Source organism: Spinacia oleracea, chromosome 6 (assembly GCF_020520425.1).
Source record: "Spinacia oleracea cultivar Varoflay chromosome 6, BTI_SOV_V1, whole genome shotgun sequence".
Classification (NCBI taxonomy): domain Eukaryota; kingdom Viridiplantae; phylum Streptophyta; class Magnoliopsida; order Caryophyllales; family Amaranthaceae; genus Spinacia; species Spinacia oleracea.
In genome coordinates, this window is record NC_079492.1 from 136,064,712 (window position 1) to 136,079,442 (window position 14,731).

At 37.7% G+C, this 14,731-nt stretch overlaps 1 protein-coding gene across 1 annotated transcript; it reads right to left on the bottom strand.

The window, feature by feature from the left end:
• Positions 1-10,206: 10,206 nt before the first annotated feature.
• LOC110794767 (uncharacterized) lies at positions 10,207-14,424 on the bottom strand. The gene is made up of 9 exons (XM_021999722.2): positions 14,267-14,424; positions 14,006-14,125; positions 13,840-13,907; positions 12,547-12,655; positions 11,492-11,560; positions 11,255-11,312; positions 10,727-10,962; positions 10,578-10,629; positions 10,207-10,487 (listed from the first exon to the last, which is right to left on the bottom strand). The coding sequence occupies exons 1-9, from the start codon at positions 14,267-14,269 to the stop codon at positions 10,420-10,422; spliced, it is 783 nt and encodes a 260-aa protein (XP_021855414.1). The 5' UTR covers positions 14,270-14,424; the 3' UTR covers positions 10,207-10,419.
• Positions 14,425-14,731: the final 307 nt, after the last annotated feature.

Consider the following 14,731-nt stretch of genomic DNA (forward strand, 5'->3'; position numbering starts at 1 on the left):
GAGTTTGGCTTTGGGGAGGTATGTGTTATTGCTTTCTAGATTAGTTTATCGCTTTTGAAAAAAAAAATACAAAAATACGTTCCGATGAATACAATATCATGCTTCCCTGTGCCCCTTTGATTGAAAATTGTTTTGATTCTTGGTATTTGATGACGAGCAATGTGGATGTGTTAGCCATGATTTGATATTCGATTGCTTTGATGCCTTAACATGAGTCAACTCTGACTAACTATTTGTGGACTTGGTGCTTGGCTAGTTGACTTGGTTAGGATGTGTGATAGCTTCCTGGTGTGTCATTGATTTTGAGTATTGGTTTGCAACTGTTATTAGTGTTTTATGACTCATATACATGCACATTGTGGAGGACGAAGGCATTTTTCTGTTTAGGTAGCCTTCAGATGAATCTAGATACATTTGTTCCCTCCTTTTCTACCCATGTTGTTGCTTGTGCCCCTTTATTCGGTGACTAGCCATATTACAAGCCCATGAAAGCCCCATTGGTTACTAGTCCCAAGCCTAGCTTGGGGGAGCTAATAGTAAGTGAGGTGAGGGAGTTGTAGTGTGCTACATTTTGAGCACAAAGTGAGTGTTGAAAAGGAAATAAGGGAATTCTTCTTATCTTGTTTGTTGTTTGAAAAAGAGAAAAAAAAATAATGAAGAGTGAAAGAGATGAGAAGAATAGAAAATATGAAGGTTTCCAAAGGAAAAAAATAAAAGGAAATTGAAAAAAATAAAAGAAAAAAATTCATTACTCTCAGAAAAATTCAAAGCATTGTTTCACTCAAGTATTGTAATTTCTTATCTTTATGAGTGATTGATTTTAATTGTGAAAAAAAGGCAAGAAAGTATAGTGTGGTTTGTTTGTTGTTTCATCATGTGTTGAGTGGGAGAGTTGTGGTCATCATTTGTGGTTGATCATGGTTTTGCTAGGATTTATGCTCCCCAAAGCCAAGGCTTTAAGCTCACATTTTACCCAAATTTACCGCACCCTTACCTAAGCGTATCATTACAAGCTTTGAATACCTTCCGACCTTTGTGCATAGAGTCATATTAATGTGAAAGCAGTTGTTTATCAATGCAAGTTATGACATGACATATTCCGAGTCGACTATTAGGTTGAGTGTATGTTTTTCTAGACACACGAGTGTTGTGAGTTTTGGGAGGGCATTGTACACTTATATGTTGGGAGGAGAGCGAACGGGTACATCTTTTATCCGCCACATAAATGAGTGATGAGTGTGTGAGCACTAGTCTTAAATTTCATTGTGCATTTGTGGTTCACTTTGCGTGACGATTGTTAGGGAGGATTTGTGGTTGGTGGATTTGATTGGTTGACATTGATGCATGCTCGTTAGATTTTGCCTTGAATTATGTCTTTCGTTTTGAAATATGTTAGGGGTGAAGTTGATCTTGTATTCATCGATGATTTCCTTGCTTAGGGACAAGCAAGGATCTAGCTTGGGGGAGTTTGATATATGCGTTTTATATAGAGTTTTTACCCCCGTCCCTTAGTACTTTTTGATCTCAAATGAGCTCTTCGGAGCGATTTTTAGTACTAATGTGCTCCTTGTAGTGTGTTTGTAGTTTTAGGTTCATCATTGTAGGAATTAACATATTTTTATGCATTTCCTACTTATTTGAATCAATACAAGAGATTATATACTTTCGAGAGCGCAAACATTGAGTTGGAACAATTTTCATGCAAAGCGAATAGTGAAAGAAGTAGAAAAGTGAATGTCGTCCACTCGTTTGATCATAACTCGAGTTATACAACTCCAAATACAGCGATTCAAATTGGGTTGGATTCTAGACTTCAAGAGCTTTCCAACGAGTGGTCACTCGCCTGATTTCGACTTATAACGAAGGAGATATGGTATTTTTAAGATACGGGATCGTGCAGTTTGACGAGCAGATCGCCCGATCGGGCGGCCCATTGCCCGATCGGGCGACGACAACCCATGGACACGGATTTTTGCTTTTTTTTCGGTTTCACAAATTCTTATTTATATGAGGTGTACGATAAATATTGTACACCGAAGTTAAAGTTGACGTAAAATGCTTAAAAGTCACCATTATATAGGTAAACTGTAAAAGTTATCTACTTTTTAGTAATAAAAATTTTCATTTTAATAAAAAATATTTATTCAAAATCACTAATAATGTATAAAATTAATCATTTAACACTTTAAAATGTTTATCTATTAACTTTTTTTGTAATAGTATAAAAGTTAGAGAAAACTGAGTAAAAGTTAGAGAAAACTAGATTAAAGTTATGTTGGTGCACAATAAATTTATTGTACAACTTGTGCACGCAAGACCTTTTGTTTCGGTTTTTTTCTTCTACTTTTGGGCAAGACTATAAATATAGCCCTTAGACATATTATTTGGGATCTTATTTTTTCTAGTACCTTAGTTTATTGCTTAGTTTTTATTCTTTCTCTAAACTTTTGTTAATTACTTTTATTATTGCTTTCAAGTTTCAAACTTTAAATTTCATCCTTTGTTCTTCAATTTGGTATTTATTATTTCTTTCCTTCTTTATTCAATTTTAATTATGTTTTCATTAATCATGTTTGCTTTGTTTAAATTAAATATTTGTGAGTAGTTTATATTCTAGGGTTTTGGGAATCCATGAATTAATATGAAGGGATGATTGAATGTTGTTGATTGTTGGTATTGTGGTTAATTCCTATTGATTGATTTCATTTACTATGCGATTAGATTTGCGCAGGTCTAATTGTATTAGTCTAGCAATATCAAGTTAAGATTCGAGAGATGCAATTTGATGTTTAGGCTTGTGTCAATAGGTAGAACTGGGATTAATACGTAGCGAGAGCCCGTTAATTCTAAGTCTATGATTAGTATCGATTCGAGAGAGCATGCTAATCTAATTAATTGTTCTATTGATTATTAATATTGTTTATCATCCCGGATTGTTGTTCATTGGTGAACCTATGCCCTAGACCTCTTAATATCTTATTTATTCCTCTTTTATTATTGTCTTAGTTTTAATATACAAATCAACCAACTTTCTTGTTTCCCAATAGTTTAGACCTTAGTTTTAATAGTAGAAAGAACGCTTGTTTCCCTGTGGATACGATCCTGACTTCCCTTGCTACCTTGTTAGTGGAATTAGGTTTATTTTTTACTAGGTGATACGACTTTAGCCTGTTAGTCTTGCTGACGATATCATCACCGAGGTCGCAGAGGAGGAAACCGCACAAGGTCTGTGGGTTAAGCTCGAGAGTCTGTATATGAAAAAGTCCTTAACCAATAAGTTGCTTCTGAAGCAACGTCTGTTCAGTCTGCGAATGCAGGAAGGTATGCCTCTCCGAGATCACTTAGATCAATTAAACACAATTTTATTAGAATTGCGTAATATTGATGTTAAAATTGAAGATGAGGATGCTGCTTTAATTATGTTAGTTTCTTTACCATTATCGTATGAAAATTTCGTGCAATCGTTTATTTTCGGTAGAGATACTATTTCTCTAGAGGAGGTTAGATCGTCCCTCCATACTAGAGAGCTGTGCCATAAGGCGACTGGTACAGGTACAGATATCAGGCTGCTGGGTTAGTAGCCAGTGGGAGTTATGGGCATGGAAATTCGGGGAAGAAGAAATTCGAGAAACCAGTTTCTAAGGGTCCTAAACCTAATGATATCTGTAATTACTGTAACGAAAAGGGACACTGGAAATCTGATTGTCCCAAGAAGAAGAGGCAACAGGATAAATCGCCAGGTATTGCTACGGTAGCTGATACCAATTCAGAAGAGGATATTGCTTTAGTTGCTGATGAGCACACGCATCACAGTGATGTGTGGATCCTTGATTCTGGAGTGTCTTACCATATATGTCCGCGCAGGGAGTGGTTTACAACCTACGAGCAAGTAGACGGTGGCAATATTTCTATGGCTATTAGTTCTGTTTGTAAGGCGGTTGGAGTAGGCACAATTAAAATTCGGACACATGATGGTAAATTATGCACATTGAATGATGTTAGGCATGTTCCGCTTGTGACAAAGAATCTGATATCTTTGAGTATGTTAGACAACAAGGGTTTCAGTTTTCAGGGTGAAGGTGGAGTTTTACATGTCTGCAAGGGTTCGAATGTGGTTCTGAAAGGTGTAAAACGTGGTACCTTGTATTTTCTTCAAGGATCTACGTTATCAGGTTCTGTTGCTGTTGCATCCTCGGAGATTGATAAGGAGAACATGAACAAGTTATGGCATATGAGACTTGGTCACATGAGTGCAAGAGGGATGCAAATTCTGTCAAAAGCGGATCTTCTTTGTGGTCACAAGGTCACGGATCTTGAATTTTGTGAACATTGTATTTTTGGGAAACTACATAGCAGCAAGTTCCCTAAAGGTATACACAGAACAAAAGGCACACTTGATTACATCCATTCTGATTGTTGGGGTCCTTCCCGGGTGGAGTCTTTAGGGGGTCACAGATATTTTGTGTCAATGATTGATGATTCCTCAAGGATGACTTGGGTGTTCATTATGAAGCATAAAAGTGAAGCTTTTAAGAATTTCAGACAGTGGAAGGCATTAGTGGAAAATCAAACAGGGAAGAAGATGATGAGTCATATTTGTATAGGGTATTTTAGACGCATTTAGGTTGCATTATTAGGCATTTATATCATTTTAGTTGCATTTAGGATCACATTTGCATAAGTTATCGTTGTCGTACTCTATTACGCCCCGTTTGTGTTCTCTTAATGTTTCAGGTGATTTTACGGTCATTTGGATGCTTTCGGAGTGTTATGAGTTGATTTGGATGATGAACGGATGGGATGTTGACTCGAGGATCATTACATGTCTCTAGGGATAATTTTGAGTCAACAACGAAGCTAAACGCTATTTTTCTAAGCATCAAAACGGACAAGCGTTCACTCTTTTGATGATATCTCAAGTTCTACATGTCGGATTGAGACGATTTTTATTGGCCTAGAAAGTAGGCTTCAAGAGCTTTCCAACGACAGGTCACACGTCCCTATAGGCATTGTAGATCAAGAGTTATGACATAAACAAGATGGCTCGACTATCCGATTCGCCCACGGCCCAAAACGCAGGCCCAACTCTCCTCCTTGGGCGCGAAAACCAGCGGGCCCGCTGGTTTCTGCGCCCAAGTGATTTCTGCGCGTGTTTTAATCTTCGTGATCGTCCAATTAAATCTTAGCTTATGTAATTGTTATTTTTTCCTATTTTATTAAGAATTTAGGAAGCATATAAATACTTCAAGGGATTGCTTTATTTCCCTTATGCTTTATTTTATCCTTTAGGTTTTAATTCTCCTAGAATTCTAATTCACGTTCTTTTTCTCTCTTTTTTTTTCATGACGCTAGTTTTTCTACATACTCCATCAATGTAATTCTTTGAGGTATTATTGATTTTTCTCTTTATTTTGTTTATTGCTTTTAATTATGTTTTCATTCTTAGATTTTATTTTCATTGTTCGTTTCATGATTGAGTAGTTCGCTTTCTAGGGTTTGGGAATCCATGTTTATATTATGAATCCTTATTATTATTGTTGATGGTTTTATTATTCATTGATATTTCTAGTTGATTAGGTTTATATTGTTAATCTTTGCAATCTGATCAATTGTTTGATTAAATCATGCTAATAGGATTTAGAATTGAAAGACCGAATTTTAGAGGCTTACCTACAACTAGCAATTCTGATTATGTTAGCGATCGTACTGCATATGTTGAATTGAGAGTGTTAAGACTCGACCGTAACTTATGCTCTAGATAATTTGAATATTTGAATTGTTGATGATATTTTGATTGATTCTGAACTATGAACATGGTGAACCATTGCCCTAGATCTTTTAGTTTAATTTTCTTTTTATTTTAGTTTAAACATTGAATCCTAAATTTCGTGACATTGTTAGTTTCGCCATACCTTGACATCTAGATTTAAATAGCCATCTCTCTGTGGATTCGACCCTGCTTACCCTACTACATTGTTAGGAGGTTTCGTTAGGATTTTATTTTTGACGGGTGTACGACAACCTATCAGAAGATCAAAAGGCTGCGAACTGATAATGGTCTGGAATTTTGTTGGTCTGAGTTCGATGAGTTGTGCAAGAATGAAGGGATTGCTAGGCATCATACAGTCAGGGATACACCACAGCAAAATGGTGTAGCAGAACGTATGAATCAGACACTTCTGAAGAGAGCTAGGTGCATGCTTTCTAATGTTGGACTAACTAGAAGATTTTGGGCAGAAGCGGTTAGTACAGCTTGTTATCTGATCAATCGTGGACCTCACACAGGTATACATCTCAAAACCCCTATTGAGGTGTGGTCTGGTAAGCCTGCTGATTACTCTAGTTTAAGAGCTTTTGGTTGTACTGTTTATTATCATGTAAATGAGGGTAAATTAGAGCCACGAGCTAAAAAGGGAGTATTTGTAGGTTATGGGGATGGGGTTAAAGGGTATAGAATCTGGTCTCCATCTGAAAAGAGGGTTATACTAAGTAGAAATGTAGCCTTTGATGAAAATTCTATGTTTAACCCTACTGTGAAGTCTATTGTTGTGTCAGAAAGTAGTAGTGTTGAGAAACAGGTGGAGCAGCAAGTCACTCTAGATGGGAGTGAACCACAACAACCACAGTCAGAATCAGAACCATCAGGTTCTTCATTACCAGTAGCGAATCAGCACAGTTTGGCTCTTGATCGATCAAAGAGAGCTAATTATGGGATGCCTCCCAAGAGATATGATTTTGAAGATATGGTGGCCTATGCACTGCAGGTTGCTGAAGAGGTAGATCCTAACCCTGATGAGTCATCCACCTACAAAGAAGCAGTTACATGTACTGAGTCTACCCAATGGCTTGCTGCAATGGGAGATGAGATGGAGTCACTTCATAAGAATCAGACTTGGGAATTAACCAAGAGACCTCGAGACAGAAAGATCGTCACTTGTAAATGGGTCTACAAGAAGAAGGAAGGAGAAACATCAGTTGAGGTTATCAAGTATAAAGCTCGAGTAGTAGCTAGAGGGTTCACTCAGAGAAAGGGAGTAGACTACAATGAGATGTTTTCGCTAGTGGTCAGACACACTTCCATCGGGGTGCTACTAGCAATAGTTGCACAATAAGATCTGGAGCTTGAACAACTAGATGTGAAGACAGCTTTTCTGCATGGAGAGTTGGAAGAGGAGATATACATGACTCAGCCAGATGGTTTTCAGGTTCCTGGTAAGGAAGATTATGTTTGCAAGTTGAAGAAGTCCTTGTATGGACTAAAGCAGTCTCCGAGGCAGTGGTATAAGAAATTCGATAGCTATATGATAGAGATTGGCTACACCAGGAGTCCGTATGATTGTTGTATCTACTATAGCAAGGCAGCAAATGGTTCATTGATTTATCTGGTCCTGTATGTAGATGATATGTTGTTAGCTGCAGAGAACAAGTCTGATGTTCAGAAGTTGAAGGATCTCCTTAGTGTTGAGTTTGAGATGAAGGATTTGGGTGCGGCTCGGAAAATTCTGGGGATGGAGATTTATCGGGATAGAAGCAAAAAGAAGCTCTTCTTATCACAGAATGGATACATTCAGAAGATTTTGTCAAGATTTGGCATGTCTACAGCAAATCCCATAGATACTCCTAGTGCTGCAAATGCACATCTGTCTGTTGCTTTTTCACCTAAGTCTGCTGAGGAGAAGGAGTACATGTCTCGAGTTCCATATGCTAGTGCAGTAGGAAGCTTGATGTATGCAATGGTCTGCACTAGACCTGATCTAGCACAGTCTGTTAGTGTTGTTAGTAGGTTTATGGGTGAACCTGTAAAGGAGCATTGGCAAGCTGTTAAGAGTATTGTGTCCCACATCGAAAGATTAAGCAAAATGCTTCTAGTTTATAACCTAAGTGGGCTACTCCTCCTATTGCCAATTGGTTTTGGGATGGAACCACACATGGGTTATGTTAGTGGGCTTCTGTTTCCTCCTTGATTCCCCCATCTGTTATAACAAATATCGGAAGATTAAGCAAAATGCTTCTAGTTTATAACCTAAGTGGGCTACTCCTCCTATTGCCAATTGGTTTTGGGATGGAACCACACTTGGGTTATGTTAGTGGGCTTCTGTTTCCTCCTTGATTCCCCCATCTGTTATAACAAATTGGTATCAGAGATGGGTTTTCGATCTGTTGGGCTATTGCACCATTTGTTAACACCGTTGTCTGTGGGCTTGTTCCGGTTATGGCCTGTCGGTTGGTGTCTCCTAAGTGGCTAGAGTCTGGGTGCTTTAGCCCATTCTGTTCAAGGGGGAGTGACTTACACTTAAGGGAGGGATTTTTTAGAAAGTAAGTGTGAGTATTGTGTCCCACATCGGAAGATTAAGCAAAATGCTTCTAGTTTATAACTTAAATGGGCTACTCCTCCTATTGCCAATTGGTTTTGGGATGGAACCACACTTGGGTTATGTTAGTGGGCTTCTGTTTCCTCCTTGATTCCCCCATCTGTTATAACATTACTCATTGATGGTATATCTCTGAGGGCCACTGTGGACTTAGATGTCTTAGTCATGGTGCGAAATAAATTACTCGTGAGATGAACGATGCACAAGTTAAGCCAAAAAAAAAACATCATAGGGGCCATTAAAAATAAATATCCAAATGAACATTCCAACATGAGACGGCATTTACAACTTCAAAGATAAGATACAACGAAAAGGTTCAGAAGGAAGAAATGTCGCTAAGCAGTTGTTGCATCTAGCAAGAGAGCATGACTACGCATGACTACATAAATTGGATCTCAATGAAGGACCGTCATTATCGCACATTCATAGCTCACCCAACAATGGTGTACGTGTTACACACATATCCACTGGTTATTGGCTTGGATTCGACATACAACATTAACAGATATGAGTTTCCTATCTTGGAGATTGTTGGTATGACACAGACAAATTAAAATTTTATGATTTCCTACGCATTTATGAAAGATGAGACAACACAAAGCTATCGTTGGGTGTTAGAGAAATTGAAGTCGTTCCTCGTGAAGGCGATCATTCCCTCGACAATCGTAACAGATAAAGAGGGTGGTCTTTTGAAATCGGTAGCCGAGGTATTTCCTAATTCTAAACATTTGCTATGTAGTTGGCATATCAACAATGACGTGGAGGCTCATGTTTCATATTTGTGCAACAAGAACAGATATTGGTGCAACGTTCAAGAACAGGTGTTTGAAAAAAAGCATAGAGCCACATCTGAGGCAGAATACAATCATGGAAGATCGTTATGCAAGATGGTCGACCGTTATTGATTATTTGCACAAAACAGGGCTTATTAGGAGAAGTTTGTTCTAGCTTGGACGAACGGTGTCCTACTGTCCTACACTTCAGCAACACAAAGATTTGAAAGGCCGAGAGTCAACATTCTGTCGTGAAGAGATGGCTTGGCAGTTCACAAGGGTCATTAGAAAAGTGCATGCTTCAATCGAGAATCAAGTAAGAAAGATTAAAAATGATTTAGAGGGTTTGAGACGTTATTGGTTGTGTGTCCCGTCATACTTGGAGCTTATTTTAAGTACTCGGCAGTTAAATACCGAAGTTTTTTAGTACGGTTGTGCTAAACTAACAACTCATGGAGTCCGCCCTGGGCAGATTCTTCGTCATTTAGCTATGTAATACGAAGTAGTACTTTCAATATCATCAAGCTCATGTAATGTTTTCTTCTGAGACATGCTGTATACGAAGTAGAACTTAGGATGAAAAGAAAATGAAACCGACCCAATTGGAAAGATCCTACTCTAACAATCTAATTGAAAGAATGTAATTCCTTGTATACCCAATCATCCATTTTAAGATATTCAATTGTGCCTAAAATTACATGACCCATTGTAACCGTAATTAACCAAACCCGGTGATCATACGACTTATAGGGGGCGTTTGGCATGTGGGAATGGGAATTTGGAAAACAGAGAGAAATTTGGAAGGGAATTAGGCTATGTTTGGTTTGGTGTAAAACGTTGTCTTTGCAAAATGATTTTCCATGGAATTCATCATCTTTTCAAGACTCTTTCCAAGGGAATTCATCATCTTGTCAAGAGTTGCCTAAGTCTAAAACTGGTAGACCGGGATCAGAGGACAGACCGGCTAATGCACCTCAAGCATTTAAGCCTAGCAAGAAAAAACGCATAACAAACACAACCTCCCAATAACAATTTTAACATGAAAAAACAAACAATGAATCTAAACATTAAGTTAACCAACTTGATTGACATGTATCTGTGTACAATGATACAAATTACGACTCAAAGTTAGAGAACAGGTCGCACGCTCGCACCAAAAAAAGAACAAAAAAACTAGCTTGTCAAGGTCTCTTTCTTTAATAAAAGTAAACACCCGCTTAATAGTAGTAGTGATATAATGTCAAAATTACAAGTGAATTCACTAAACAGCCTGATTAAACTAGCAAAACAGCATTTATACAGCCATCATTCTCAGGGTCATTTGTCACTTGAGCATACTTCCCTGAAACCACCGTAAAACACGAGTAAGGTACAAGTCAATATGAATTTAGATAGATTTCAACAATTATTGCTATCCAAATTGATCACTTACCCCATACTACTTTCCCAGCTGGTGTGACCAGACCTAGTTCACTCACGTTGACCTAGAGCAATTACGAAGCAAACAATTAGTAAAGTATTAGCAGTATGAAAGTATAAAACACGTAGGGTGTGAAGAATAGTTATAGAAAATAAGTGTACCTCAATTATAGTTCCTTTGGTCATAACACCGAGGGAGCTATACATTGGACCGTTGGGGTTCTTCTTTACTCCAATGATCTCGAGATTAAAAGAACATTTAAGTTCAGGATGAGTGACATTGGCCTTGGTAAAACGTAACCCTGACGGACGAATGAAACGTTCGTACTTTGGCGGTTTTCTAGTGAATCCGGCACCAACAAATGTAGCTTTCGTTATCATTCTTTTCCATTGCTTGGCTGCAAAAGAAAAAAACTGTTACGCTTGGCTACCAATAAAACTGCTAGAATTTAACATAGCAACATGCTGTTACTGAAACATTAAAAGTTTCTTCATACACAAAGCAAATCTACAAAGATGTCCAAGAGATAAAAGGAGGGACAGGTTCACACAGAATAATAGCCAACCAAACTAGACAAAACAAAATTGCATCCATACCACCATCATGTTCTTCCAACATAAAGAAGAGCCAGAAACTCACGACAAAATGAAATCCAATAAATACAAACAAGCATTTCATGAAATACTTACTCTTCCTTTTTCCCGTTCTTATAACTTTAAACATTTCATCTTCAGCAACTGGTCTAACCTGAAGAACAGAAGTTTTGTATCGAAGTTAGAGTTAGAACCTTTGAAAAATACAATATATTCCTTCAAGGAAAACCATAAACTTCTGCATTTGCAAGGGTCCTCCAAGTAGAAAAAAGTCTCAGTAGTAGAGTACGGATGCTAATTAGATAAAAACAACAAAACGAAGTAAAACTTTACCTTGGGTAATGGGACCTCCCATTTTCCAGCTCTATCTTTTCTCTTTTGCTTGATTGTGTTACTCAGGATCTATTCAATAAAAAATATGAAGCTCAGCAACTAAAAGTTAAACTAAGAAATTCCAATATGTTGGTATCAAAAAGGAAAAATATAAGCCAAATAATAATCTATGAACATCTTTAAGACCTCTTTCTTAAACCAATAACTGCTGACACCTTCATTAAGGGATGTAATCTTTAAAAGCATCAATCACGAGGACAGGCTGTATTCTCAAAGACCACACAAAAGGTACAACCAGACTAATGTGTTGCAATGATTGACTGAGCCCTATTCCAGCGCCCAGCACTCCAAATATACAAAATCAATGTCAAGAATATTGATTTTGGTGTCCTTTAACTAGGGATGGACTAGGGGTTTGGCTCCCAACTCTAATACATAGCTAAAGCCTTACAAACAGAATTCTAGGGAACGCTCAGAAGATTCCGGGCATAAGACAATTGAGGAAGATACTATGAAACAAAATTCAGCAAGCAACAGTGGCCAAAGTTTAAACTCTGTTCATAGATCTTCAAGACTCGTGGAAACAGAACTAGTATGAAGATCTTCACAGCAGAAGCACAAGAACACTATTTCATTAATACATTTTATGATGGCTTCTAGCAAAGGTTGTTCCCCAATATAAGAGAATCTCACAGTTCTACAAATTTTCAAATGAACTGGGTGCAAAACAAAAGAAGAGGTCTTACAAATTGTCTTCTAGCCCATGTTGTGGTGAAAACAAGTCCAGCAATAAAAGCAAAATTCAGTTTTGTGACCAAAGAATGGGGATAAAAATATCAGCAGAGTTTCCAGATGATACATATAGTTATGGCCAGCGACTGCTCAATTATGAACATCTATGTACTTAAATCATACAAAATTTTGCACAGTAAGATACAAAGATTTACAAATATACATTGTCAGCATATCAATCGAAAAGATGTCACAAAATGTAATGAACAACTAGCTGAGCAAAAATGTGCCGTCTCAAAATGAAACTAGCATAAAGCACCAACCTTAGCCCTTGCTGTTACGTCACGATCAAGCAAATATGCAGGAACTGCTCCATCATGAACCTCATCATCCACCTTGCGCCTACTTGGTGTTTCGTCATGCATCTTAAGTCTGTGGATTTGCATTTAAGTTAGAAAGTCACACAGATAAAATAGTTGCAAAATACCTCACCATGGAAAAATGGTTTAGGAGAGGGGGATGGACATTCCAAAATTTGAGAAACAGATACCCAGTACCGTTTTCCATTATCTGAGTCAATGCTACAAACGAATACTTTAAGGAGTTGTTGACTTTCACATTTTTCATAAAAAAGAATTACACCGCAAAGCTCTCAAACCTCCATAGAATAGACAATCCCAGTTTATTCCCCTAAATTTGATCCTTTCATACCAAAACAAGCAAGAAGCGTACAACCTCCTGGGTTTAAGATTAAAAAACCTTTTTACCATTTTTTAACACTCCTATGAAATTGAAATGACATTGCCATTACAAGGCCTTACAGGTAAACAACCCCAAATCACCAATTCTTTCTAGACAAACATCTGTAGCTTGTATATCTACGTAAAGCCAGCAGAATTTCGACTCAAAGCACCAACCTTAGGCCCTACACTTGATCGAGGAGGTCCAAGTGGTTAAATGCTATTACCATAAAAAGTATGCAATGGCTATGCCTTCCATCTTATCATTACAAATCAGAAAATCTGCACCTCAAAGAGCTTATTATACTCACTAGTTACATTAGTGCCATTCTTACAGATCTTACTTAATCATTTTTTACATAACCAAACGACAATGATGATATAATTCCATCTCAATCTCCATATCAATACGACAATACCAATTGCAAATTAGAACCTTTTCCCATGTTTCTTCAATTTCTTCTACATTCTCAACCCCAAAACAATAACTACGACATCACCAATATTACAGTGACCAAGAACGATATAACCCAACTTACCCCAACATACGCCTAAAACCACCACATACAATCCATGAATAAAATGTTTGGCTTTTCTTCAAATCCCCAATCCACTCTCACTCGTCCTACCAACAAGCTCTCAGTTGATTTCCTCGAAACCACTAAATATAACAAAAGCTCCTTTCAGAAAGGCATATAACCTATTCTGTCTCCAACCCCTTCATATAATCACTAAAAATCCCAACTCTACTACCCTACCAATCCTAAATTATCTACTATCTCTGTATAACCAGAAGACGACCCGAGCTTATAAAACACAACAAGGTAACATCTAGCAAAACACTAAAAATTAGAGCAATCAGAAAGTAAAACTTACGTTTTCTTCATTTGAGCTTTCTCCGCATATCTCTTCTTAGCAAGCATCTTACCCTTAATACCCAAAGTCTGCAAATTTCCATAGCAAACAAGATTACCAAATCAAAACAATTGGAATAATAAATCAATCAAAAATAAACAAAACGTAGACGAAATATGATACTAACATTTTGGGCTTTTTTAGAGCGTTCATGGACTTCACGCGCCGCCTTCTTGCGCTTACGCTCAAAGTAATCAAGACGGTATCCATTCCTCTTCCTGTGAAGCTCAATGTAATCTCCTTGAGGCTGTCAAGAAAATATAAATCAAATCATATTCCCATAAAAATCGATGAAAATTTGATATTCCGCCATTAAGAGGATGAAATTGGAGCTTCAACATAGCAGTGAACATCATCAAATTGATGGAAGAGGGAAAGAAAGACGAACCATGGTGACGAATTTGAAGGTAAAACCCTAGAATACGGTTTGATTAATTGGGGAAAAGGGTTTTGGTGGCTGCAGACAGCCGGAGTGACGAGTGAGAAAGAGAGACGTTACTGGGGTTTTAGATCTTTTAGAGGGTGAGAAATTTATGTGGGTTCGGGCGGGTCGGAACCGACTTAGCCCATTACTGTTATGGGCTTCTGTACTGTTTTTAAACTTTTGCTTGTTTAGTCGTATTTGGGTAAGTGGGCAAAATGGGTGATGCCAGCCTCATGGAGTAATGGGTACCCTATTCAATTTGGACTTAGGAGATGTTTGGTATGGCTTTTTTCTGGACCGGAAACGGATTCAAGTAACCATTACCGTTACTGAATGTTTGGTCAGAGTTATGGAGTAACGATTACCGTTATTTAGGGGTAACCTATTCCTCCCCTTTGTTACTGGTCCAACCCTAGAGGTAACAGTTTC

What these genes read in the sequence shown, in the direction of transcription:
- LOC110794767 (XM_021999722.2), bottom strand. An exon ending in GCTCTAAAAAAGCCCAAAAT is followed by an intron (nt 13,908 to 14,005) that starts GTTAGTATCATA and finishes GGAAATTTGCAG; the next exon opens with ACTTTGGGTATTAAGGGTAA. An exon ending in GGGAGGTCCCATTACCCAAG is followed by an intron (nt 11,313 to 11,491) that starts GTAAAGTTTTAC and finishes TCTGTTCTTCAG; the next exon opens with GTTAGACCAGTTGCTGAAGA.